A 26,388-nucleotide genomic window follows, 5' to 3' on the forward strand; every position below is an offset into this window, starting at 1 on the left:
TGGATACCTTGGCTACAGCAGGCGCATGCCTCTCAAGAGATTGATCTCCCACGAGCCACGCCAAAATGACGTTGAGGAGATCACCGTCACTTGGAGGACCATCCACCCAACACCACTCCCTCCGGCAGGAGGGGCGGCTCTCGGCAAACTGTGTGGCCTGGGTGGTTTACATCTGAGAGACTGTGAGACTGTTGCGAACAGAGTCTGACTGGCTAAACGCTGAACAGTAGCCCAAGCGTCGAGAGACGGTTCCCCAGACCAAACCCTGTTGCAGAAGCTCACTCAAAGTCTTTAAAGTTACGCGGCACAATCCAAGTGATGCACATTCACTGGAGGCTGAGAAGCGTGGAAGACACAAGGCCCGGCTGTCGGCTTTGAAACCCAGGCCGATTGCCGCTCCCGAAAGCCGCTCTCAAGAAACATCTCAAATACGTTGTTTCTGCGTTTCGCACGCCATCGCAATTTGACCAATACCTTGAGCTCGTCTCCAAGAGGTCGGAGAGGGAGACTTTCAACGGTATTCTCCAAACCTTGATGTACTTGCTTTGTGGTTACTAGGTCGGGGCCAATGTCTAGTACTGCCCGACGTCCGAACTACGCACCCCTCGCCCTTTACGAGAGCTTCACCGCGACGTCCTTGGTGCCGTCACGCGGGATCCATTTTCTGACATGCTTCGAACATAGGCATTGAGCCTTGCTCAGGGTCCCACAGCGGTCGAAATCTGTCTTGGTTGTTTCCCCTCCATATCTTGACCGTTTTACTTCAAAGATTGTAAGTCCTTTTGTTGACATCTCGAGAAACCAAAGACCAGGTACCTAGTCTGCACTATGCTACTATTTTGTGGCGCCTTTCACACTGCGAGATCCAGTATTTTAAGTGACAAAAGCCCAGTTGAATACTTATAGCAATAACACATACTCCGTATTACAACTGTGTATAGGTAGCTGAGAGTCCGGATGGATGCTTCAGGTTTCAATCCGGATTTGGATCCGCTACACCGAGAAGGCGGTCGAGGATCATCGGTGAGTGGAGGCGGTCAAGGTGAGGTGTGGCCCGGTGGCCGTGCGACCGAGCGAAAGGAGAGGGGTGGTCTGGGCTGTCTTATCGAGAAAAAACTACACCCCACCACAACCCCGCGATAGAGAAATTTCCCATTCCATTCAAAATCATTCGCCGCACTGCCCGCTGCCTCAACATCAGCCTATCTGCATACGAACCCCTTGACACGATCTGCATTCGGACGTTTTCCTCAGCAACTCGCTTTTTTTGACACAGAAACCTTTGACAACAATCGAAAAGTTCAAGGCGCCATCATGTCCAACGATGCCGTGGCCGCTCCGGCGGTCGCAAGCCCAGCTGTGGTCGAGGCGCGCAAACCCATCCACGCTCTTGTGCTGGATACCGGCCCATTGATCAAGAACGACCCTCCTGTCAGCACTCTGCTCGCACAAGCCGATGAGCTCTACATGCTGCCTTCCATTGTCGACGAAATTCGCGATGTCAGCACCCGCACTCGAGTACAGACAACCCTCATGCCTTTCGTCAAACTTCGAAACCCCCGCCCCGATAGCATCAAATTTGTGTCCGACTTTGCGCGCCGGTCCGGTGATCTCGAGGTTCTCAGCAGACCCGATTTACACTTGCTTGCCTTGACCTACGAACTCGAACTTGAGAAGACTGGAGGCGACAAGAATCTGAGGAAACAGCCGGGTGCGCGGACTTCCAATGACAAGGTACCCAGCGCCGATGCCCCGGTGCCGGAAGCGGAGGTTGGAACCGAGCCACAGGAAGAGCCCGCGATTGAGAGCGCAGAGGTGGTGGAGAGCACATCAATTGAACAAAGTGTCGAGGAGATACAAACTTTAACTCAGCAGAGCGCGACAGTGGAAGCCTCGCCGTTGGACGCTGAGACGACCCAGATTACACAAGATATGAGCAACCTCGAGGTGGATGACAAGACAACATCCGAGCCGGCTTTATCAAGCGTTGCTGGCGCCAACGAAGCTCAAGGGGAAGAGTCAGACTCCGAAGACGGCTGGATAACGCCGTCCAACGTGAAGAAGCAAAAGGAGAAGGACAGCAAATTGCTGCAGCCGACTGCGCCTGCGATTGACGTCAAGGTCGGTATCCTCACCTCTGATTATGCCATGCAGAACGTTGCCCTGAGAATTGGGCTCAATCTGCTCTCGCCGTCCATGTCGCGCATCACCCAACTCAAGACTTGGGTTCTGCGGTGCCACGGGTGCTTCCAGGTGTGCAAGAAAATGGACCGCCAGTTCTGCCCTAGCTGCGGACAAGCCACTCTGATTCGCACGTCTTGTACGACGGAAGAGGACGGCACCTTCAAGATCCACCTGAAGCGCAACTTCCAGTGGAACAACAGAGGCAACGTCTTCAGCATCCCCAAGCCCTCCGCTGGTACAGCCAGCGGCAAACTTTCCAAAAACGCCGGTGGCAAGAACAACTGGGGTACCAACCTCATCTTCGCGGAAGACCAAAAGGAGTACGAAAGAGCTATGGGTGACAAGCATCGTGCTCGGCGGAGAGATCTCATGGACGAGGATTACCTCCCAAGCATTCTTACAGGCGACCGCCAAAGCGGTGCTAATGGCAAGGTACGACTGGGTCCGGGAAGAAACATTAATGGTCGCAGGAGGAGATAAAGAGGCAGTAGCTGGCTGGAAGCTGATGTTTATATGTTCTGCATGATACCATGATAGATCCCTCAAAAGGCAGGAAAAGGGCCGCTCAATGAAAGAGTCAAACGAATGGGAAGAAGAACAAAAACGAGGTTGAATTTTAGATGTGTCGCTCTGATTTTGGGAACTGCAGAGCAATCTATCGTAACACGGACCTGGTAAAAAGACTCCGATGATCCCCTGTATGCAAGCCTTTCCCCAACGCCAATTTTTTTTATCCCAGAGCTTTTAGTCACGAGCCTTTTACAGTGCGCGAGGACTTCGTTGCTCCCCCTCCGTGCCAGACCTTGCCTCATGCTCCATTCGTTGTAGATAGGTCGTCCTCAGCGACGCATGGTATCGTGAACGAGCTGGGATCGATCGGCCGGCTATAGAGTTTTTCGATTGCTTCTTATGTAATTGAAGAATTTACTCGGTCTCTGGAAACATCATTAGAACGATTCTAAGTCGAAACGATGGCTGGAGACTCACTCTGCTGGGTAAGGAGAAGGTTGAAGCGACGCTTCAGCGTCACGCGCTGGCGCGACCACTTGTCATCGGGAGAGAAGCGGGCAGGGTGGGCGGACTTGGTGACCTTGCCGTCAACCACCTTCTTGAGGGTGTAGACACGGCTACCCGCTTCATCGAGAGTGTACATCAAATGCATCGTGGAAGTCGGGGGGGTGATGGCCGGGTTTGGTGTTGATTTGTCGGTGGGTGATGATCGCTGTGCAACGCCAGGCTGGAGAAACTTTTTTTTTCTGGCTTTGCGATGCAGACATTTCAACACCACGTGACTGTCGGTCGGGAGCCAATCGATAAGATCAATTGGGCCACGTCTCTCGGTGTGGAGTGGGGCAATGTGAAAGGTACGGAGTCCCTCAAAGTGCTTCCTTACCAGGGTACCAACATGCAGTCAAATTGAATTCATTTCACGCACAGCAAGTCCTTTGTTTTGTAAAAAGTTATTTTGGTGGCCATACGCATTCTAACTCTTTCTTCAATGTTATCTGGAGGTATGCACATAAAGTCCACGCAGCCTAGCTTGCTAAGTATTTCGGAAAGCAATGCCAAACCTCATATCCCTCTTAATCTTTCTTACTAAACGTGAGCATCTACACCTCCAATACCATGGCCTGCAACCTGGCGTCTTGCATGTACCTGGCTTATTCAATGTTGACTGAGCATGCGGAACTTTATGAAGCATCCTAGCTTTAGTGATGGTGACCCATTCCCTGCTCCTTAAAGGGCTTGATGCTATTGCCCTTGGGAAACGACGGTCCTATCATTGGTGAGCGCATGTTCTAACATTGTGGCAAGATCTACCAACCGAACTTCGGGTGGACAATGTAGTTTTCCTGATATACGTCTACTGTATTGTCCCGGGAATAGTCCATGACTTTGTTAAAGTCAATGCACTGGTGAGGCGCCGTTTGGTTCACGATGGGTTTCGCGTCAATATCGGTCCACATGTGGGTGATGATGGAAATGTCACCACGGCAAGCTGCACCCATACGAAGGACCTCAAGACAGTGCTCTGTAGTTTAAGTCAGGTCTGGTTTCACTGGCGACGACCGCAGAGTTCCTATGGCAAACTTACGATTATGCTCCCGATTCGTGGCGATTTCTTGCTCAGTTGCGTTGGGGAAATAGTAATCTGGCGACAGTGTTTGATAGAGGCGTTTCTGTACGCTTGGTTAGCTTCGTTCAGGTTCCCAGTTAAAGATGTAGATAACTTGCGATGCAGTGCAACTCATGAAAGACACTAAGCATGCCGAGATACCCACCATCGGGTAGTTTAACTGCCTCATGCTTACGTCCCCAGCGGTGAACCCATTCCTCGGAAACACGAATATTGTTGTCTAAACGGTTTCGATTAGTACATGTTCCACTGAGATTGGACGGTCGCCTACATTGCAGCAAGTCCCTCCATGCTTTGTCTACCTCTGGTCTTGGTTCACCAGTGTACTTGCCATGTGGTGGGCCCTGAATAGGGAAAACTTCGAGATGTGTTTCCTCGCCAACAGCTTTTGGCGGCGCTGCAGTCCAGTAAGCTTCACGGTTTTCAACTAAATTAGCAATATTCTAAGAGCATAAAGCCTACCATCAACCAGACTAAAAACCCCCGAAAATGACCTGTTGGGTAACAGTGATATGGCAAAGATTGCGGTGTAAATGGTAATCAGAACGGCATGAAGCGTCCACACCCCGAATCTGCGAAGCTTTTCTGTGTGCCGGATCTTTGCTGTTACAACTGTGGCCTCAACGGCTTCGAGTCTCGAAGCTGCAATCTCATCAGAGTACACAGGCGCGTACTCCTTGTGGTTTCGGCCCATCTTGAGTTGACGTTTTGAAGGCGCTTTGGGGATGAAGCAGCCAGACAAGCTATCAAAGACTCAAGTGTGAGGAAGATTTGCAAGGGAATGAGGCAGACAAATGTCCACCGATTCTTTTGGATTTTTGGATGAATGAACGGCCCAAAGATGGACAAAAAAGACGGGGAAGAAGACACGAGTGAGGAGATTGCGAATTGCCACGGGACAGCGTCTCCGGATCAAAGCTCGAAGGTTCCGCGAGGGACCGCAGACTTGTTCAAATCCCGCCACCGTCATACAGGCGGGCATGTCCCGTCTGACGACCCATGCGGGACATAGGTATACTGATGATCCCATCCTTTCCTCCAGATCTGGAAGGTCTATACAGTGAAGGTGATCTTATCTGTGATGGCGTTTTGCGCTTACCTCCGTCCGAGGTGGACCGTCTTCCGAGTGGAAGATGGACGAGTATGTCGGTGCATCCGAATCCTTCAGGCATGAACACTATACCCAGCTCGAAGAGCCCCCGCCGACCAAGCCCAATGTCTGACAGCAGCTCGGTTTTCGAGTCCGGACGAGCCAATCTGATATCACTACACCATCCTGTTTTGCATGCCCCTGTCGTCGCACTGCATGAAAAGTTGGTCTTCGAAACAAGAACAATGGAAAGCCAACGTCAAGACCGAATTTCTGGCGATTAATTAGTACCAAAGGCGTGACAAAGCCGGTACATTTTCCACATACTAAAACCAAATTCTTTGAAACATGACACCTTTTCAATTAGGTTTCGTACTTGGATCTGTGAAGCTATCCATTGACAGAAACTTGATTGCTCCATTGTTTGCAGGGTTAGAGTTTTGGCATGTATACGAGTCAATTTAACCTGACGGACGAGAGAATGCAGCAAATCCGACGTAGAAGTATAACTGGGAATTCGAACATCGGCCAGAGAGACTGCAAAGTTTCTTGGCCTTTGTCAAGTTCTATGCATCTAGATCCTATGACTGTGGGGCGAGAGACTAATTCCAATTTAGAAGGTCGATAATGGAGGTGCTCGTAAGCCTGGCTCTAAACGGCTACTTCAGATGCCAAAGAAGACTGGACAAATCCTTCAATATTTAGCTTACTGCTTTGCCGCCGTAAAATACCCCGTCAACTCAAGTCTTCAGAGTTACACAAGTGAAGCCACAGTTTGTCAATCATGACTGGTGAAACCAGGATTCGTCAGTTGTGAGAGTCATCCAAATGACACCTGCCTCTTTCATCTCACAGATCAACATGCAAGGTTCCAGCTCCTGATGGATTTTGGTCCAGCCCAGAAACTTCGCGGACCTTCTAAGCTCGATTGACTTGTCACGGAAGGTGTCAATCATAAGAGAGGGCCACGACGCTGTAAATCGTCTCTCAACTGGATCTCCTTTACTTGCCTTTCAGCCCTGTTCTCTGATTCAAAGACGGTTCTGGAGCGATCTCCCCAAGATACTCGCCAAAGCCTATTTCACAATATGAAGGTGACCGTTTTGTTGACCGCTCTCGCGGCCTATGTTGTTGCGTTACCTACGGTTCCTCGATCAGGTCATGGTAGGTGACATACTGAAACTTTTGTCTTGAGTTTCGTTTCAGAAGCTAAGTATATGCAGCCCAGACAAACGCCGATGAGTCTTACCTTCCAATGAAGGCACGGGCTGAGACAAGCGCAGACGAGTCTTACTTGCCGATGAAGAGGGCCGAGACGAGTGCCGACGAATCATACCTGCCGATGAGGCGGGCGGAGACGAACGCAGACGAGTCTTATCTTCCTATGAAGCGTGCCGAAACCAGCGCAGATGAGTCTTACGACCCCATGAAGCGCGCAGAAACCAGCGCAGACGAGTCCTACCTTCCCATGAAGAGGGCCGAGACAAGCGCCGACGAGTCCTATGATCCGATGAAGCGCGCTGAAACTACCGCCGATGAGTCCTATCTTCCTATGTAGGTAGTAGACTTACGTTAAGCTGGGTCCTGGAGGAATTCAAGTTTTACACTCTCAAAAGAATCTGAGCCAAGAGGATTTGGCTTAGGGGCAATGGAATTCGACATCACGAACTAGGACTTGAAAGCGACATCAAATTGTTGAAGGTGCTGCGGAATATACTCTATGTTGTCTTGAAACGTTGGATCGACACGACAAGTCAACAGAATATAACCAAGATCAGAATTTATTAACTTGGGTCATATTCAATTAACCCTACCTAGAATGTCACGCCAGTATCATCATTTCGCCCTTGAAGTCCTGAACATCAAGCTCGTCTACTCATCCAATTCCTTTCCAACAGGCTTGAGCGACGTGTGAGTTTCACTTGTAACTCTCGATTTCATATCGGTGATGGAGTCGTAAGTCAGTTGGAGGCGCATGGGACTTCAGTTTGAGTACTTGTTAGGGCCTTAGCGGCAAAGCTCCCGTCATTCATCCACCAACACAACAATCAATTGGATGGACAACGTGAAGACACGATTGACGGAAGGATGATACTAAGATTTGAGTTTCTGTAATCAAACTAGTAAATAACTTGGGTCATGGAACTCGTAGTATCCGGAACCGACTTCAGTTGTATCTCCCCCATTAGGCAGCGTGATGTCGGCCTTTGTGTTAGGAGGAACTTCAACGATCATATGGAACCCATTACGATGTACGGCATTTTCCTCCCTATTGTTTTCGAACCACCATTGTACCTTGACTTCTCCATAAGGCGAAACGTATTTCGAATCAGCACTGGTAATGTTACCGCCAGGAATCGGGGCAACGGCAATACGCTTCCAGCCCGGTTCAGCAGGAGCGATGCCACCAATGACTTGATGCATCCAATTGGCAACGGAGCCGAAAGCATAGTGGTTGAAGCTGGTCATCTCGCCAGGATTGACGCTTCCGTTTGCGAGAAGACTATCCCATCTCTCCCAAGTGGTTGTACCATTCTGAACCACTTGGTATAGCCAGGAAGGCACTCGGGTCTGAAGAAGCATGCGATAGAAGTCATCAGTAGCGCCAATGTCTCTGAGAGCGAACCCAAGAGGGGGAGTGCCCGCAAAGCCTGTGCCGACTAGGTAGTCATTATCTGCGACGATCTGTCGCAACTTCTCGGCAGCAGCTGACTGCTGTCCCTCATCAGTGAAAAGGTTGAAGTTGAGAGCCATGGCGTACGCCGTCTGCGTCTGGTTTGCAAGAACGCCATCGTGGATCCAAGCGTCATGGAACGCTGAGATCAAATCCTTCCGTTGACTTCGATACTGTTCTGCCGCATCGCCACGCCCCAGAGCTGCAGACATGTTTGCGAGAAAGTCGGTCATGTGGATAAGATACGCATCGGCGACCAAATGTTTCGCAGTAGTAGCATTCCCGGGGGCATCAGAAGGGGCCTTCGGGTCGAGCCAGTCGGCAAATTGGAAAGAGCTGCGGTTCCATAATCCAACCTCGTTACGGCTGATGCCGGTATCAATCCAGGCCTGAGACTGAAGGTATTGCTCTTCGAGGAGGCCCAAATCACCGAACGCTTGGTAAATGTTGAAAGGGTTGGCAACAGCTACATCCCCCCAGACTGCGGCGGGCGTAGCTGGGCCTCCAGGTGGGATTGTTGGAATGGTGAATGGAACTACCATCGAGTTGTTTCGCTGCATCTCTGACCAGATATCTTTGTGCCAGCCTCTCCAGAAACCGGCGGCGTTATACAAGTAGTTTGCTGTTGGAGCAAAGGCGTGGGCATCGCCGGTCCACCCAAGTCGCTCATCACGCTGTGGGCAATCGGTGGGGATAGACAAGAAGTTCCCCTTCATAGACCACCGCACGTTGTGATGAAACTTGTTGAGAAGCTGATTCGAACATTCAAACCAGCCGGTCTGTTCCATATCGCTGTGTACGACGACAGCAGTGATGGATTCGGCAGTCAGAGGAGTTTCCTGTGGCCAACCATCAACTTGGGCATAGCGGAAGCCATGGAAGGTAAATCGTGGCTCCCATGTTTGCGTGCCGTTCCCATGCAAGATAAGAGAGTCAGCTGCTGTTGCAATTCTGAGTGGCCTCAGAGCAAGCTCCCCGTCTTCGAGGACTTCAGCATGGTGAAGGGTGATGTTCGTTCCCCTGGGTCCAGAGACCGTGAGTCTCAGCCAGCCCACAAGATTCTGCCCGAAGTCGATAATCGTCTTGCCAGACGGAGACGCGAAGATGGACTCTGGCTTTCTTTCTTCCAATCGCCTGACGGGAGGCCCATCAGGAGGGACTAAAGCGCCTTTGAGTGCGGGCAACTCTTTCACTGCCAGCCAATCATCGGCGGTAAATCCTGCGGATGACCATCCTTTCAGGTCTGCCTCAAGTGTAGAGTCGTAATGCTCGCCGTTGTAAATTTCGGAGGTGATAAGTGGGCCGGTATTGGCTTTCCAGGTCGCGTCGCTCGGTACCATAATCTTGGTACCGTCTTCGAGAGTGACGACAAGAAGACTGAGAAGGCCAATGGTGTCACCATAATTGTTTCTAACACCACCACCGTAGCTCAGTCTACCCGCGAACCATCCCTCGCCGACTGCAGCACCAATGGCATTTTCTCCGCTTGAAATAAGTTCCGTGACGTCGTATGTATCATAAACATGACGGTAGTTGTATGATTGCCATCCGGGGGCAAGAACATAGTCACCGACCCGACGGCCGTTGATCTCCGCTTCGTAAACTCCCAACGCGGTGATGTAGAGCCGTGCACGAGTGACATTGGCATTGATGAGAAAAGGCTTTCTGAAGTAGACCGGACGTTTCGGAGCTTCGACTTCAGTCTCCCTCTCGGCGGCGATGGGTACTGCCCCGGCCCAGTCCGAAGAGTTGAGAAGCCCAGTCTCGACTGTGACCCAATCCGACCAAGGCGTAGAGAGTTGGCCGGGCCCGCCGTGGGCTCGAGCTCGTACACTAGCCTGCTCAGCCGTTTCTAAAGTTGCTACTGGCCATGGAACTAGGAGAGACTCCGTCGAATTAAAGTTGTGGATGGTTGGGGGACCTGACCCCCTGAGAATCTCTAGATCGTAGGCGCTCTGCTCCCAGTCAACGGCGTTGCCAGAGAACCGCCATGAGATGCGAGGCTCTGATTCGGCTATGCCAAGAGCTTGTCGATGGTGCTCGAAAGACAGCTGAGATATCGAAACAGCCATGATGACGGGCAAACCCTCGAAAAATGCCACCTAAGTCAGCGAACAAAGGTTTAGAAGGGCCTGTATCAAACGAGGTTGAATGCTACCGCAGTTTGAGCCATATATATACATCAATCACACGGAGAGCTACGAATACAAGCTTGAATCAAGACCACCGAGGCTTGTCGGGCATCTTTCACCCGTGTATCCATGTCCTTACACTTACCAAATTCCAAGCATCATTGCAGATGCTCGGTAGTCGCTATCCCGCCGACGAAATTGTGCTTGAGTGCTAGCCTTAGCTAGGCATTCTTAACCCCTCTGCTCGTCTTAAATTACCCGAAGTCTGTGGATCTCGAGGTTAGTTTGCGGGGTCCCCAGACTACGAGGTAGGATCCTTGACACATTCTGACGGCATCCAGGATCGGGTGTTGATCTTACCGGGGATTCTTCGCTTCTGTTCGAAAGCCGGATATTCCGGCCCGCGTCGTGGAGCTCAACAGGGCAGTTGTTCCACCTGGCAACACAAATCTTCAAGTAACAGTGGCGCATCGTTGCTGGCGTCTGGCTCGTCGCCATTCGCAAGTGAGATGCTCACAGGTATACGGAGTAGGTAAAGATGATACAGAGACTGGGGCATCTTCTGTTATGGAATTGCTCGCCTTGTAACAAGAAGAATAAGCACCAAGGTTGAGTTCCGGACCTCATGGGATGAACCGATGTCTAAACAACGAGCATGTAACCCAAGAGTCTGACGACCCCGCATTCATTTGTCGGTAGTTTGAAAAACCCAGTTACCATGCTCCCTTTCCCCAGCTTCTCCGCAATGTGACGTGCGGGGGGACATGCACACAGCTGACGCATGATGCGACGACTTTGTTTTATACTCGTATTTGGTACGGAATACCTTGGTTGAGTTCAATGGCAGCTGATCCATCGATACGCGGATAGGCCGCAGCCTGCCAAGAGGGGCCATCGTAAAACAATTTTTCGACAACAAAATTTTGGACAGACATCCCGCCGGTTTGCGTAACGGTTGGTGGCAAAGAAACTTGGCATTTTCCGGAGTTTCCGAGAAATTCTTGTCGGCACGAATGGTTCGTTTAAATTACGACGTCTTCCACAGCAAAGCGACAAAAACGACACAGTTTGGAGATAACAGCATCCTCGACGCCTCCGGAGTTGTCAGTGCACAGCCCTCCCCCAACTGTTTGCTGCTAAGCATACAACATCATGCTAGCCGAAGTGATGGGGCATGTTATTTTCCTCCAGCGTTCAGCCACTGCGTCACACGCTGCGGCTGCTCATGAGTGCTCGCAGTGGGTGACTCAGAATGTAGCCTCACACATTGCAAGCATGGGGTGCAAATAAGGGATAAAAATATGGCTATCGTGAATGTGCGCTCGGTAGGATGATGACCTTACTTCCATACGTTTGCTCAAAGTGTCAAACACCCTTTGGCTTTTGGACCTTGACTTTGCTTCACTATTGCTTATCTATACGGGATTACTAAGGACTCGGCCGAATGACAAGGTTCGCGGCGGAAGTCCGCGGAATGCGGACCTGAGCGACCCACATGTCTTTCTTGACCCATTTAAGCTGAATTTACCTCGGGATCTATCTGGCCAGACAGTCTGAGAACAGCCATGTAATGTTTCGTCTTCAACACATTGAATCCATTGATCACAGCTCCTTCCCTCTCCATCGTTCAACATCAAGTTCCAGTACAGTACCGACAAAATGGGCATCCCAGCAGACAAAAAGACAGTCTTGATCACAGGGTGCGCTACGCCCTTCATTAGTTCTAATCAACTCTGACTCGCGGAGCTAATCGCTGGAGGCGTTAGTGCTGACACGTTTCTTGTAGCTGCACCCCAGGGGGAATCGGCCATGCCTTGGCAAAAGAGTTTCACTCCAAAGGTGGGTTTCAATTACATCCATGAACCAATAATTAGTGTTCAATTTCATGAAACGAACCATTAATGGAGATGTGGTTTGCTCACAACGTTTCACTGCTAGGACTCCATGTCATCGCAACGGCCCGCCGGCCTGAAGTTCTCTTAGACTTGAGCGACTTGGGACTGACGACATTGCCCCTCGATGTTACTGACGGCGACAGTATTGCCGTCTGCAAAGCAAGAGTCTCCGAATTGACTGGAGGCCGCCTTGATTTCCTGGTCAACAACGCGTAAGGCTTACTCCGTGCCAGAGCGCTCTCGAGCCAGACAGTGGCTTCTATGTTGCGCATTGAGACACGGTTTATCGTAATACCTCACTGTGCAGCTAACTAATGACCTTCCAGTGGCTTGACGCATACTGTCCCAGCGACCGACATTAATATGGATGAAGTTCGACAGACTTTTGAGACAAATGTCTTTGGCGTCATGGCCATGGTTCAGGCCTTTGTGCCGCTGCTGATCCCGGCCCGTGGCCTCATCATCATGATCAGCAGTCTTTCCGCCATCTCTCCCTATGTCTTTGGCTCAGTTTACACGGCGACCAAAGGCGCTCTCAACTCATACAGCCGTACCCTTCGCCAAGAGCTTCGTCCGTTTGGCGTACGTGTCATGATCTCTATGACTGGGACTGTCAAGAGTCAAATTGCCAAGCTCACCCGTGAGCTGCCGCCTGACTCGCTGTACTCTCGTGTCAAAGAGATATATGCAAAGCGCCTTACATTTTCCCAAGATAACGCGACCGTCTCTACGGGGGAGTTTGCCCAACAACTGGTAGCAGAGGCCCTAAAAGGAGAAGGGTGGCTTGGGGGTTGGATCGGAGGGGCGACAAATTGGTTCTGGGCTGGTGGCATGGCTGGGTCAGTCTGGCTTGCTCGGCTCCTTTTCGGTGAGTGGCTTTTGGACGAATTGGCCTACAGAAAATTCGATCTGCCGAAACTTGAGGCAATAGTACGTAAGGAGAGTGCGAAGAGAGTGGACTAAGCAGAAACACGTGTTTCATCAGTTCAATCTATTAGCATACATGTAAGAAGGTCTACATCAAACTATTTTGCAGTTCAGTTCTCCGCAATTCAAGATTCTTCCTCGTCCCTCGAACGGGACTTGGAGCTGCCGTCTTCCCGATCTCCGAGTCCCAAAAACAACCCGAGCATCAATAAGTCGTAGCATGCTTTCATGATTCCTGCTCCCGTAAATACCACGATCCAAAGATTCTTCCCAGCGAGATACCCTGCAGAACCAAGACCACCCGCTTGAGCCCATGTCTTTACAATATTGACCACACCCAACACGGCCGTTCTTTCGTTGGGGAGAACTGCAGCTGCAAGGAAGGCCTGTCTAGGCGCTTGGTCCATACTCTGTGTACACGCTCTCAAGGATAGAAATGCCATCGCAGTCCATGTTCCACCAGAACCGGGCGACGGAAGAGGGATCATTGATAAAAAGATAGCAGAAGGCAGGTGAGTGAAAACCATAGTCTTGAGTGGTCCTAAACGACGGGCAAGAGGAAGTGCCACGAGGTTCGAAATTGTGGCGAGAAGATTGGTGACCAAGAATAGTGTTCCCAACGACCCTGGCTTCAAAGAGTGCACGGTGGTGAAGTAGTAAGTTAACCAAGATGGTGATGCCATTCCGGAGGCAAAAGAGTCGAGACAGAATAGAATGAGGAGCCGAAACAGTATCGATCGAGATAGCGGAGAGATATAAGGGAGTAGAGCCCTTGTGCGTTGCATGATCGTTGGCCGACGGGACTCTGCTCCTGTTGACTGCCTAGACTGGCTCTGTTCACCGTCTGAGTTGTCCTCAAGTAGAGGTTGAGTTTCGGTATTTCTTCGAGAGATTTGATCGCCGGCCTCTGTCGGCGTTGCCTCAACACCAGACGTAAGGGCAAAAATAAGCATTAGCTTGAGTAAGCCGATGGCCGCATATAGAAGAAAGACGACTCTGTATGCTTCGTTCTGAGTCCAGGACTCATTGCCTTCAAGCGCCTGCACTACCCAACCGCAGGTAAGTGTGCCTAGGGCGGCGCCTGCCGAGCCAAATAGCGTGTACCATGCGAAGATATCACTGCGCTTTTCTTTCTGCGTGAGCTGAGCGAGAATCGACTCTTCAACGGCGCGGAAAGGCCCGATTTCATTGCCGCTGGGACTGATGACCCCGAAGATACTGGCAATAACGAGGACCCAGTAGTTCCCAACCATTGCAAAGACCAGGCCACTCATTACCATAAGTGCTGCTCCGGTGGCAAGGACCTTTCGTCTTCCAACTTGATCGGTGATGGCTGTGAGTAAGAAGCTGATGACGACATCTCCGAGAAGTGTCAACGTCATGAAAAGACCGATTCGTTCATCCGAGTAGCCTAGACTAGAGAGGAAGTGCACAAGAATCAGGAATGATGCGCCATATGCAAAGAGGCGAACGAAACGTTGTAAGCAGAGTACTTTGGTATCGCGACAGGACTGCGAAATCGAAACGAAGCCGCTCTCTTCGCCAAGCCGCGATAACCAAGATCTCGGCCCAGGAGACATGATGGTAGCCGAGAACTTGATATTGTGCGTGTAAAGATTATTCAAACGTGGAATACAAAATATGGACGCTGAAAGGACTTATAAGTCGAACCGTATAACAGTCGACGTGAAGTTTGCTCGGGCTGTGAGCTCGGAGTTACAAGTGGAGAGGTCGGAGAAGTTCGGTTTAAGCCAAGCCATTGCAAAACCTGAGTAATGTCACGTGTTTGAGGCCGCTAGGAATGACGTGAGAGGCAAACCATTTCGTGATTGCCTGCTTATTTTTGGGGGATACACCACAGGCAGTGAAAAAAATTTGTTCTCGTCCGCCAGTACCCTGTTCAGCATTGCCGATCTTCCGTCTTGATCATGAGTTAAGGTTACACATGGGGAGAATGAGGCCAAGTGCACTGTGCTCCACCTTTACGTTTGAGCCTCCATACTTAGACATACACGCGTACCCAAGAAATTTGCCCCAAGCACCGGCAGTGTTTTGCCGGCACGAAATTCCTCATCGTTCTTCAGCGATCTCGTGAGTCTGGTCGGAATATTTGCTACTTTGATTTGTAGGCTGCCATAGTGAAGCAGACATCGAATAGCTAGCGACTCAGCTTCAAATATTGCGGTAGTTACATCAAGGTCCGGCAAGCGTGCAACACGCTGTAAACGACCCCTCACTACCCAGTGCCGGTACAGTTTATGGGAAATATCTATTGAGGAAACGGGAAATCAAGTCAAAATCCTATACAACGAACGGTCACCTGCGCAACCCACTTCAAGCCAGGAAATACAGCGAAACATCAATACCTTAGCCTAATAGTACTCATCTACTAGTGGGAGCAATTGAAATGATGGGTCGGTACATTTTCCCAAGACTGCAAGTATTCGGACTTCCGCACAACTTAAGTCCTAGAGAGGTGATCAGATACTAGACTATAGCCAAGCTCTAGACTGTCATCTGGTGGCTCATTACAAAGTACCTATCTGCAATGCATGTGCCCAGTAACTACCGAGACTACCTACCTGGAAGAGTTCGGTAACATCTGAAATATGAGATGACATCAAGTTCCAGAATCTAGTAAGGTACCTTATGTAGTGGTACTTACTACGAACCAGTGCGACGTGGCCCAAAGCTGAAACCTCTGAAAATATTGCACCAAAAAACAATGTTGTCGGTTGGTAGTGAACTCGCATTACGAAAAGCCGTAGGGAGGGATTTAGTAGGTTCTCCTTATGTCAGAGAGTCAATCCACTCATCGATACAAGAATCGAATACGGGGCGATAAGATATCTGTCTAGTATGCAGCTGTCAGGAAGAGGCCTCTGGGGCAGGCCTTATAATCTTATTGGACCAAGTCGATGACAGTGGGATTGAAATTCGTATTCATTGTACAAAACGAGAGCTGCGCAGCCATTATGTGCGTTGTCCAAGGCTGTAATAGCCTAGTGACATTGGTATGGTAAGTTCATCAAGTCCTATATATATCCGCAATCTCGGGTGTTAGGGTCATGGTCTTAAGTACAGTAGCACTAACCATTCTGAACAGTAGAGCAGGATGTCGCAACTCAACCTACTCTGAAAGAGTGTTGGCAACTATACGCAGACGAACTCCTATCATCTTGTGGAGAGAAAGAACATGCTTCTAGAACACTTCGAAACCATTTCTAGCGCTGGCAGGTTTAACAAAAACTCTACGCACCTAAGCTTCATTCGAAGTTTTACAGGCCCTTCAAATCCCCACCCTCATTTTCGTATACATATCTAGAAACCTTCATAGACGAAGAATAAGATTGTGATCCTCACATATGCGCTGATTACACGAGAAAACTCTGCTACGACTAGATAGACGAGAAGGTTCGAAACTTGGACCAGTAGGGAATGATAGTACGTGCAGTATGTGATTGCCGTTATCTGCAGCTAGTGCTTGGCTAGTGTCAAGCTTGGGACCACATGGCGCGAGAACAGCAGGGCTATATAATTTGCTTCAAGATTCTAAGAGTACTCAATTAAGATTAAATATCTTCCAACTCATAGGCTGATACTTGACAGTGAAGAGTCTAGCAGTCAACCTTGCTCTTAGAAACCGGGCAGTTAATAGCGCTGTGAGGAATTTATTAGTTACGTGCTTTCGCTTCGGTGACCATAATTCTTACTTCTTGTCGGACTCGTTAGCGGTAATCCCGGCCGGCTGCTTCTTGTCCACAGTGCACTTGGCGAAGACGTTGGGAACAAGTTGCTGGGAAGTTGTGCCGCAGTCAAGATTACGGGTATTGCCGCTAGCATCGGTAACATCAATATCGTGGCCGACGCTGACGTATTGGTTGTTGATGCCATCACCAGAGAAGTAACTTTGAAACTATAATCAGTTCGGTCTCGTGAAGAATGAGTGATAGGGTCGCTTACCATCCGTAGACATCCTGACGGCTCTCAAGAGCAGGAGCAGCCTGGGCTCCAGCAATGAGAAGGGCAGCGGCGACGGTGAAGGCACGCATTTTGAATATTATTGTAATGTAGGAGATGTAGGGAGTGTTGGAAAACGAGTGACGACGGGTTGCAGATGGCAGAAAAGAAGGCATCTACTCATGAGCGCCTGCCTTGAGCTTCTTATACCATGATGTTGAAATCCGGGTTGTAGATTACTGAGTCTTTGACTTTCGTGTATACGGGCCGGTGGTGGGGCCTGTAATTTCTGATTGCCTCTTATTGTCATGCTCTGGCTACCACTGAAGTTTACCATTGCCCGGTGATTCCGAATGCGAAAGTAGCTTGGCGTCGGTTCATTCGACCTCCGAACTTTAAACCGGTTCAATCTTGCCGCATGGCGCGAAGACAAACTCCCTATTACGCTTGTTAGGGGTTATGCAAAGGTATATTATAATGTCCTCATCTTGGGTTGGAAGCACGGCCCTTTCCCGATGTTGCACCTGTTTTCGCAGAACGTCGAGTGAGCCTACTTAGCCTAAAGACGACATGGACTGTAACCTATCCAAGGTATTCAGTCGACTCATATATCCCCCAAAACACATCATTGTCCAGAAAGGTACGTGACTGCAATAAGCTGTTTCTTGGAGGATAGAAAATACCTTGCTGGATATGTCTTCAGACTGAGACGGCCGGAGGAACCGAGTCAGGGTTCAGGCGGCAGGGATATGACAAGTTGTTTTCATTTGGAGAAAAGTATCACAGCCTCATACGCGTTTATTCGTGTACCCCCCGAGAACTTGGTAGGATAGGCCGGCGGGGGGGGAGGGAGAGGGGGCAAAAAATGTTGTTGACTTCCCGCGTCACCACATGCGCGCGATCGATCTGTTTTCTGGCTTTTGGAACAGGGCACGTCTAGGAGAAGGTGTACATATCTCCACGATGTTTTTAGTCTTCAAAGAAAACCTCGCCTTTTCTGATTACACTGAACGCATACTGCAGTGTATAAAGAGCTACACTCTATTTGACTGCTCTAGGACTTTGACAAATGGTAGGACATGTTGCATCAGTAACTGTGCGATAACCTGTCGCTGCCTCCTACTCCGCTCTATTTTCCCCAATAAACCTGGCACGGTTTCCTCTCCTTCACCCCCAACGGCAGCTGGCTTGTCCCATTGATGTGGAAACGAAGGATTGGTGGATTTCCAGTAACGACAGACCTCGGATTTACAATAACGGAATAACAGCGGTATTTGTGTAGTCTGCAGAATCGGCACCGCATTCAATTCTGTCCATACACGTTCCGAAAATGCGATCCCACAACCGGGTGTGCTTGCCATAATTGCCGCTAGCTTTCCAGCCTTTTCGATGGTGGAGGTCATGATCCTCGAGGACTAACTCGCAGTTAAAGAACTGAAGCGGCCATGCGAAAGGTGTTGGAGATGTGGCATAAAGACGCAGTCCGCTGTGTCCCGTCAATTCAGTGAATATGACATACTCCTGACAGAACCACCATTCGTAAAATCCCATGGGCAGTCCAATGAGCCTAAGCGTCGCCCACGTCAAGAAAGGAATGCCGGCGATGTCCCAGAATTCTTGTTCGCTATCCGCAAAGAGTGTAAGAAGAGGGTTCGGGTGTTTCGTGAGGTGATGTGTCTTGTGATACTTCCACAATGAGTCGACCTCATGCATAAGTCGGTGATACCAGTAGAACCAAAAGTCCAATACAACACCGTAGAGACCGATTTCGAGGGGAAGAAGCATCCAGTTTATTGTAGTTGGAGCCTCGTCCCGGCGGTAAGAAAGGATCACAGCCATCATCGATCGAAATGTTGCAGTCGATATAAGTGACTCCAAGACTGTTTTGACGCTTTTGTCGGGGACACCGTCGCGTTCGTGTTTGTCGCCATCGAGGAATCCGTAGCGTTGGCCGAGACCGCGCATTATATTAATTTGATGGATAGCGACAGCCTTGATTGCCACGCTGTAAAATACGAAGGCCGCTACTGGGTGAACGCTATATCCTGTGGAGGATACGAAAGCTTGGTGAAGAAGGAGGGGTATGGTTGCGTGCAGCAGTATCCACCGATGGAACTGCCAATGTGGGACGTAAGGTACCGAATCGGCTTTCGAATGGACGGGCGCAGGTTGGTCGAGCTCTTCATGGTAGAGTCCAAGTCGTTCGATAATCCAGTGGCCAATTTTCCACGTACGTTTGTCACTGCGACGCCAGGTTGACTTCATAGGATCTTTGCTTTCAACCCTGATAGTCTGACTCTGGGTCGCTGTAGTTGCTGTGAGTGTAGAAGACATGCTGGCGTAGTGCTCCCGAGAGATGCTGAGGAAATGGGTACACTGAGATCACTACGGTTTGGTCTCCTGGGATATTTAGGCGTGATCTACACACTCCATATATATAGTTTCATCTGATGATGGTCCTCGGCACTTCTGCGTTCACGTGTTTCACCCCCACATTGAGTTAAGCTCGGACAACACGTCAGACCCCTATGTAATATTGACAGCATTCAAATATTGACACCTGATTGAACATGCGTTGGGCTTGGGCCAGGATCACCATCTTGCCGGCTTGTATGTCCATGAGTGTTTCATATGGTCGGAAACTGTCCTGAGGCTCGGTGTGGCTATGCGAAGCTATGCGAAGCTGTGCGAAGCATCGCATTTGGGCTAAGTTGACAAGTTTCATCAAACAGCCGAGGCTATCGAAGAACAGTATCATTTGATGTTGGAGTGTTCTTGATACATCCTTGTGCGAGCTGAGCGCTACAGATGCCGTCGTAATCAAAGCGCGTGACCCGCGATAATACACGAGTAAAAGGAAGAGAGCTTTCGGGGACCTTTCATCTCAAACATCAGAGAAACTGTCACTGATCACATTGGCTCTTCCGGCCAGTGGCCGTCTGGCTGATCCTCCGTCACATGTTGGTCTGTGTTGGCGGAGATGGCAGACCCAACCGTACATGTACCTGAGGTAGGGCACAGCTCCAGATAGGCATCGCAAGACAAGCTGACACATGTAAAATGTTGGGAATAATGAGAATTATGGTCACATGCGCATGAACACTGGCGGGTCAATGTTCTTGAGATGGTGATGCGTATCAAGGAATCTACCGTATCGTGACCCACTACAGCAAACGGAAGTTGGGTACATGATCGGCGTCGAGGCATTATCCTTGTCAGGAGCAATCTGTTTACTCAACAGATGGTGGCAGCATGACGTGTTGATTGTTGATGTTGAACCGAGGGAGCCAGTTTCTACTTGTGCTCTGCCATGCCATATACACCCTCGAACCCTTGGCCACTAGTGTTCAACAGACAACACTACACAAAGCCTACTCCTGGGCACCTTTGCTACCAGCGTGATTTCCTTTCACTTATCATAGTGTCGACATTGACATACACAATGGAGATCCGCTTCCTGGGCCTTTTCTGAGCACTCCTGGATGTCACCCCGCTTGAACCTTGGATGATAACATTGTCGCGGCGCCATGTGTGGCGCTGCAGATGAGTGCTGCACGATACCACTTTCCACGAGACGATTACCCGCCTCGTACGGTTATTATGTAGATACGACCCCCGTACGGGTCTCCTACTTAGGGGAGATAGTGGGAGACAAGCTACTTCTTACTAACTACTAGTGGGCAGTAGTCACTACAATAATCGTTGCTTTACCGGAATACCCGCCAAATGGATCTTTCAGCCAAGTACATACAATGTTAGCGGCCTAACAAGCGCTTACGCCTGAAGATCAACGACGATCAGACATGGATTTCAAGGAGTGGCGGTATCCTGGATTCCTGTACACCGGATATCTGTTGTCATCGACATTGAGTAGGTTTGTTATGTCATGGAATGCATGAAGCAAGTACGCCAATGTTTGGGATTGTCCTTTTGAACGCAACTTCAATTTTTAGTTTGAAAGTTTGTATTCTTTAGTAAGTACTTGTTAAAAATTGACAGCCAAGATACATCTGCTTATGTGGATAAGGAGAAGAGCCCGCTGGCGGATCCTGGTGTCGAAGCTACTATCCACCCGTTGCAACGGCCAAGGAGATCAAATTACACACTTGCAGCCGCAACTTTAGCAACCAGGCCCAGGATTCCCGCTGCAGTAATTGAAGAGTTTGCTCTTGAGAATCCCTCCTGGAATGGCAGACGTTCTTGTGCTAAGTGCCTTGCGTCAGCATAGAAACAACGGAAATGGCAGGGCAAGGCTGGACATACTGAATAAGACCTTCACCCATTCAGTGTCGGCATTACCATCCTCTAGGTTTCCAAAAACAGAGAGTGTTGGTATTCCTATCACAGGGATGGTTCGAACCGTGGGTGACGAAGAGGTCAAAATCTATATATATTTAACTTCTGCGTAAGGTGTAAAAAGGAGGTTCTAACCGGAGGTTGGGTAGACCGTAGATCTCGTAAGTATGGTCTGTAAGTGGCCCCTGCGCGGGCCCCTTGCCTCGAGGTCGAATTGGACTTCCAATCCGACACTGACTATCTCTCTCTTTCATCGCCCAACTACGGCGGTTGGAAGTGTAATTCGATCTCGGGCTCCTTCGCCGAGGCTGCCCCCTTTTCCTCCTTCTTCTGCTCCTTGCGGGTTACCCATCCCTCCATCCGTATCGTCGCCCTTCCTTCGCCGACGAAGTGCTCGAGCCCCTTGTTGGGCGTTGCCTTCGTGAAAGCATCCGCCAGATTATCGTCCCCGTTGATCCAACGGATCTCGAGGATCTCGCGGCGCTCATACGATTGCCGGAGGGCCATGATGTCTATCATCAGCCTCTTCTCCTTCGTGGTGCCCAGTTTGACGAGGCACTCATACAGCGAGTACGAATCGGTACAGACGATTGTCGGTATCGTGGGGATGTCAAGTCGATCGGTAATCCTCTTCAGCGTCGTTGAGATCGCGTGTGCGATGTCGACGCCGTTAACCATGCCGTAGACCTCTGAGGCGAGTACACTTCGTGTGACCCTTTTGCTCTTCGTCGACGAGTAGTGGATGACATTACCGCGGATCGTGAAGTTCTCCTCTCCCATTGCCTCGTTGGCAAGGATTATCACATATCCCAATTGCGATGTGAGGTCGTCATTATTCGCGAATGAGCCGTCGACGAACACGTAGAGCTTCGCCTCCCTCAGGTCGATGGGTTGGTACACGAGCCCCCTATCGAGGTTCACTTGCTGCCACTGTAGCCGTCGGTTGAGGGCGTCGAAGTCGCGTTCCGTCGGCGAAGTGGCCTGCGCTGCCCTCGCGCAGTCGAAAGTGGCCTCTGGCTGACAGATGCTTGCGATGTAAGCTCCTCGTGCGAGCTCTGCTTTGTACCGCTTCTGGCAGTCGGTTGCCCTTGGGTCGATGAGGGTGATCTTCTCGCCTTGCCCCTTCTGTCGGAAGACGACATTCTCGCCCTCGATCGTGAGGATCCCGCCGTTGAACGCAAGTGGTGTGTCCTCTGTGAGGATCTCTTTTGGCTTGGCGGTAAACTTTGCCTTCTCCAGCTCCTTGTCCTCCTTCTCCATGAAGGCCGCATCAGAAAGCCCTAATGTGTCGTCGGTCTGCATTCCGACGATTCCAAATGGATCGTCTGCATGCGCGGAAACTAGGAGGCAAGGATCGTACGTCGATGTAATCATCGAGAGCTTGTCGATGTGGAAATCGTGGTATGTTGCCCACCAGTGAGTGCCTGACTCTGCGAGGCCGTAGAGTGGCTTCAGCACTTCGATAATCGTGTCGTCCGGGTATTTGCTTGCCATCTCCCTTGGTAGGTAAGCCAATATCTTCCTCGTGAGCCTTGTCGCCGATTGGGTGTATGCCTGGGTGATATCACGACTCCAGATCCGGTATCCTCTTTGCCGTAGTGATGCCATCAATGCCATCATTAGTCGTTGGCTGCAGCGCTGAACTGTCGGCGACTGCGTGAGCAGTGCCGCCTTCTCGACGTCGCCGTAGCCTTGTATCACATGCCTTGATTTCTCGTACGGCTGATTTGTCCCCTTTCCTTTGATCTCGCGGACCATTCGCGACTTGAAGATGCGGAGGTTCGCGTGCTTCTCTGGGTCGTAGGTGATGAATCTGTAGACCCCTCGATCGCGCAGTGTGTCGGCTTCGATGAGGTCGGAGCCTTCGTACGGTCGTCCTGCAGTTGTGATTATCCCTTGTTCCCTTAGCTTGACCGCCATCGCGAAGTCTGCTTTCTCCTTGGCCGTGTAGAAGACAGCAGTAGCCTTGGTGTCAGACATGAATTGCCGTTGAGGTGCTTTTCGGGGTCTTCCTCGGCGTCTTGCTTGCGGTGGGGGTACTGGTTCTTCTTCTGCCTCATCGTCTGAGGGTGCTGCGACGATGATCTCGTCGAGGATGGTTTCCTGCCCCTCATCGCTTGGTTGTCCCTCATCGCTTTGTTGAGGTGGTTCCCCTGGCTCTTCTTCTTCTTGTGGGTTGGAAATCACTCCGCTGGGGTCGACGTGGTACGGTCGTACCGCAGTGATCGACACCTCCAGTGGTTGGTCTCGATCTCTCGCGACGACACAAGATCGTTCGTCAATTGAGACTAACTTGTATGGGCCTGTCCATTGCTTTGTGGTTTCCCTCCATACCCGTACCTCCGAATTCAGGGGCATGTCGAGGTTTGAGGCTCACGTCGGGCCCATTGCGCGTAGCAATGGCTTCGTTGACTTGCCTTCTAGCATTTGCCTCGCGGAGAGTCTTCATTGCTTTCTCGATTGCTCGCGCCCTCTGGGTCACATCTGGTGACGGCGGTGAGGCCGTCGTCGTTCGTGGGTATGCTCCGAACACAAGCAGCGTCGGAACGAGCCCCTTGGGTCCCATGGTATCATTGCAGCACTTGAGTGCCGTCTGGAGGCACTCTTCGTCCGTTGAACTAGGGCTCTCTTCCTGGATGATCTTGAAAGCTCTTTTCAACTGCTGGTGTGATCTTTCTACCTTGCCAATACTGTGGTGCGCTTCGACAGGGACGACTTTCAGTTGGATGCCGTACGAAGTGGCATTCTCCCTGAATTCCGCCGACTTGAAGCTGGTGCCGGCATCGGTTCTGATGCCGTCTGGTGGACCTTGGTATGTATCGATCCAACAGCGCTTCAGCGTTGCCCACACGGTCTTGGCTTGTATATCTCGAAGGAATTGGCCTCCTTGGAATGATGTGGCTTCATCGATTATATGGAGTACTGGTCGACTGTTCAAATAGAAGATATCAACGACGATTTCCCAATTGAAGTTGAGGTCGTCGTGTAATTTGAACTTGAATCTGCGCGGGCTCTGGGCGTTCATTTGGCACTGGTGGCACACCATCGTCAATTGCTCTAGAGCCCCTATTTCCACATCGTTCCCTGAATGTTTGAGGAGATTGTATAGTCTCGTCGCCGACGGATGGCCGAATCGTCGATGTAGTCGCTTGAGTTCACTTTCCGTCAAGTAATTGATGGACTTGACGTCTGGTTCAAGCTTCATAAACGCGTGCCCCCATCGTCGATCGACGAGCTCAGAGTGCTTTCCATTGGACATTCTATTCCTTGTGTTGTCAAACACAATGCCCAATTTATCCATGTCGTTCAGGCATAGGAGGAATGGTGTATTGACGGGTAGAATGTGGAAAATCATCGTTCCGAATCGTGTATTTACATCCACAGTACCTAAGGCACTTATCTCTTCCCCTGGGCCGAAACTGATCCTCGCAATGCCCGCGTTTGTAGTGTTGAGGGTCACTGGTGAGATCTTTTGGAGTGCGTGGAATTGTCCCTTGCCCCCCGTCGACCATTGTGATGCCCCGGTATCTGGAATAATCCCGTGGAAGGTTTCCGAGCCATACCTTTCGCTGGCATGGAATGCTTGCACTGGATTACCGTAGAACCCTCCTGGTGGGTATAAATTGCGTGCTTGTAAGCCCATCGTTCTCTTTTCCTCCCCAGGCCCTTTGACCTTAGTGCGAGCCATGGCTGCGGTATTAGCATTCGTGTCCCCCGTGCTGCTGAGCGTTGTCGTTGGCTGAGGGACCTTCCCTTGCCAACCATGGAGGAAAGCCTGCTCATTTAGGGCTTGTACCGCTCTCTGTTCGTTCAGCATTGTATATCCTCCTGAGGTTGACGGGGCGAAGAAAGAATGGGTGACATCGTTAACTTCGTCGAAGTCGAGGTCTTGAGTGTACGGGGTAAGATCTTCCTCGCTCTCAGACGACTCGATTGCGTTCGTTGGATGGTCCTCGTAGACCACCAGGAATTGGTTGAATCGATCATGGCCCGTCTTGCCTTGTGTGCCCTTTGCCTTTCTGTATTGGTCGTACGACTTGGCGCGTTCCTCATCAGAGTGGTTGCTTGACCAACAACCCTCCTTTTTGCATATAAAGCACTTCCCTTTCCGCGGTGCTCGGTTGGTGTTGGACCAGCGCCCCCCTGAGGAGTCTGTTCCTCCCCCCTGGCGGTTGCCATACCTTGCCTCTCTTCCTTTGCCATTGTACGTGCGGTCCACCCAGTGCTGTTGGTGAGGGCCTTCGTGAGATTGGAGGTGAGTCTGATTTGGCATCCTGGCTTCGATGTTGAAGCTGGACCTCAGCCTCGAGCACAGCGTCTCGTAGTCCTCAGGCGGTTGATGTAGAGTCATCTTTGCCTCTGGTACCCTCTGTACCGCCGTACATAGATAACCGACCTTTCGCTCATTGGTCCCCTCATTTGGCTGCGTCCTCGCCAGTTTGTCGATCCTGTCGATGAGCTCCTCGAGGATCTCAATTCTCGACTTTCCTTCCATTGTTCTGGCTACAGAGCTAAATGACAATGCCCTCAGCTCCGAGAGGAGCTCGAGGCTCCTATCTTGGGTCTCGAATCGACTTCGGATTGTGTCAACGATGCTGAGAAAGTCGGTTCGATCGATATTACGCACCGCTTGATAGTAGTACTCGGCAGCTTTCCCTGTCAGTATGACATTGACTACCGAATGATATTGGTGTTCTCGGATGCCGACTTTTTCGCAGTAGTCGTAGAACATCGTGAGGGTTTCTTGCAGGACCTCATATCTCCCCCTGAGTACAATTTCTCTTTTGGAAAGATCTTCTTTAGGTCAGTGAACTGTCTTGTGCTGGCTACCGCTGGATCGTTCTCTTCGCGTGCTTCTCGTGCGGCAGCGTAATTGGGTGGTGTCTGCATTGTCGACCTCGTACTTTGTTGGGTGCTTGGGATCAATCCTCGGATTGGTATTGTCGTTGGGGTCGTCACCGCGATGGGCGGAATCGTCGTCTGACGCGCCTCCGGTGTGATCCCCCTTGTCTGCGCTAGATTGGGCGCCGCGATGTTACCGTTGGTGATCTTCAGCAGAAAGTCCGGTTGGTTCACTCGTCTGCTGATTCTTC

The 26,388-nt window shown here is 50.5% G+C and overlaps 9 protein-coding genes across 9 annotated transcripts; 3 read left to right on the forward strand and 6 right to left on the reverse strand.

Moving 5' to 3' along the window:
- Positions 1–1,053: 1,053 nt before the first annotated feature.
- On the forward strand, positions 1,054–2,695 carry BDP55DRAFT_297353 (Nin one binding Zn-ribbon like-domain-containing protein). The gene has a single exon (XM_060566597.1). The coding sequence runs from the start codon at positions 1,315–1,317 to the stop codon at positions 2,662–2,664; it is 1,350 nt and encodes a 449-aa protein (XP_060425356.1). The 5' UTR covers positions 1,054–1,314; the 3' UTR covers positions 2,665–2,695.
- A 413-nt stretch (positions 2,696–3,108) lies between these two features.
- Positions 3,109–3,346, reverse strand: BDP55DRAFT_732400 (H/ACA ribonucleoprotein complex subunit 3; the record flags this gene model as incomplete). Its single annotated transcript, XM_060579940.1, has 2 exons — positions 3,109–3,119; positions 3,172–3,346. 2 exons carry the CDS (start codon positions 3,344–3,346, stop codon positions 3,109–3,111), a joined length of 186 nt encoding a protein of 61 aa, XP_060425357.1.
- A 462-nt stretch (positions 3,347–3,808) lies between these two features.
- Positions 3,809–5,167, reverse strand: BDP55DRAFT_297447 (uncharacterized protein). Its single transcript, XM_060566599.1, has 6 exons — positions 4,784–5,167; positions 4,593–4,718; positions 4,420–4,541; positions 4,280–4,364; positions 4,010–4,216; positions 3,809–3,961 (listed from the first exon to the last, which is right to left on the reverse strand). The coding sequence occupies exons 1-6, from the start codon at positions 5,013–5,015 to the stop codon at positions 3,894–3,896; spliced, it is 840 nt and encodes a 279-aa protein (XP_060425358.1). The 5' UTR covers positions 5,016–5,167; the 3' UTR covers positions 3,809–3,893.
- Positions 5,168–6,093: 926 nt separating this feature from the next.
- BDP55DRAFT_297430 (uncharacterized protein) lies at positions 6,094–7,248 on the forward strand. Its single transcript, XM_060566598.1, has 2 exons — positions 6,094–6,575; positions 6,635–7,248. The coding sequence occupies exons 1-2, from the start codon at positions 6,500–6,502 to the stop codon at positions 6,967–6,969; spliced, it is 411 nt and encodes a 136-aa protein (XP_060425359.1). The 5' UTR covers positions 6,094–6,499; the 3' UTR covers positions 6,970–7,248.
- Positions 7,249–7,526: 278 nt separating this feature from the next.
- On the reverse strand, positions 7,527–10,157 carry BDP55DRAFT_732403 (alfa-L-rhamnosidase; the record flags this gene model as incomplete). Its single annotated transcript, XM_060579941.1, has 1 exon — positions 7,527–10,157. One exon carries the CDS (start codon positions 10,155–10,157, stop codon positions 7,527–7,529), a length of 2,631 nt encoding a protein of 876 aa, XP_060425360.1.
- Positions 10,158–11,555: 1,398 nt separating this feature from the next.
- On the forward strand, positions 11,556–13,075 carry BDP55DRAFT_618155 (short-chain dehydrogenase; the record flags this gene model as incomplete). The annotated part of the gene is made up of 4 exons (XM_060571291.1): positions 11,556–11,917; positions 12,004–12,056; positions 12,156–12,324; positions 12,439–13,075. Exons 1-4 carry the CDS (start codon positions 11,877–11,879, stop codon positions 13,073–13,075), a joined length of 900 nt encoding a protein of 299 aa, XP_060425361.1. The 5' UTR covers positions 11,556–11,876.
- An 89-nt stretch (positions 13,076–13,164) lies between these two features.
- BDP55DRAFT_732405 (major facilitator superfamily transporter) lies at positions 13,165–14,619 on the reverse strand (the record flags this gene model as incomplete). Its single annotated transcript, XM_060579942.1, has 1 exon — positions 13,165–14,619. One exon carries the CDS (start codon positions 14,617–14,619, stop codon positions 13,165–13,167), a length of 1,455 nt encoding a protein of 484 aa, XP_060425362.1.
- Positions 14,620–16,619: 2,000 nt separating this feature from the next.
- BDP55DRAFT_771843 (uncharacterized protein) lies at positions 16,620–17,137 on the reverse strand. Its single transcript, XM_060581122.1, has 3 exons — positions 17,003–17,137; positions 16,753–16,947; positions 16,620–16,699 (listed from the first exon to the last, which is right to left on the reverse strand). Exons 1-3 carry the CDS (start codon positions 17,089–17,091, stop codon positions 16,657–16,659), a joined length of 327 nt encoding a protein of 108 aa, XP_060425363.1. The 5' UTR covers positions 17,092–17,137; the 3' UTR covers positions 16,620–16,656.
- A 913-nt stretch (positions 17,138–18,050) lies between these two features.
- Positions 18,051–19,389, reverse strand: BDP55DRAFT_676540 (fatty acid hydroxylase). The gene has a single exon (XM_060575823.1). The coding sequence runs from the start codon at positions 19,331–19,333 to the stop codon at positions 18,248–18,250; it is 1,086 nt and encodes a 361-aa protein (XP_060425364.1). The 5' UTR covers positions 19,334–19,389; the 3' UTR covers positions 18,051–18,247.
- Between the last annotated feature and the right edge of the window lie 6,999 nt (positions 19,390–26,388).

The sequence above is a fragment of the Colletotrichum godetiae genome (genome assembly GCF_030913485.1).
Source record: "Colletotrichum godetiae strain CBS 193.32 chromosome Unknown BDP55scaffold_48, whole genome shotgun sequence".
NCBI lineage: Eukaryota > Fungi > Ascomycota > Sordariomycetes > Glomerellales > Glomerellaceae > Colletotrichum > Colletotrichum godetiae.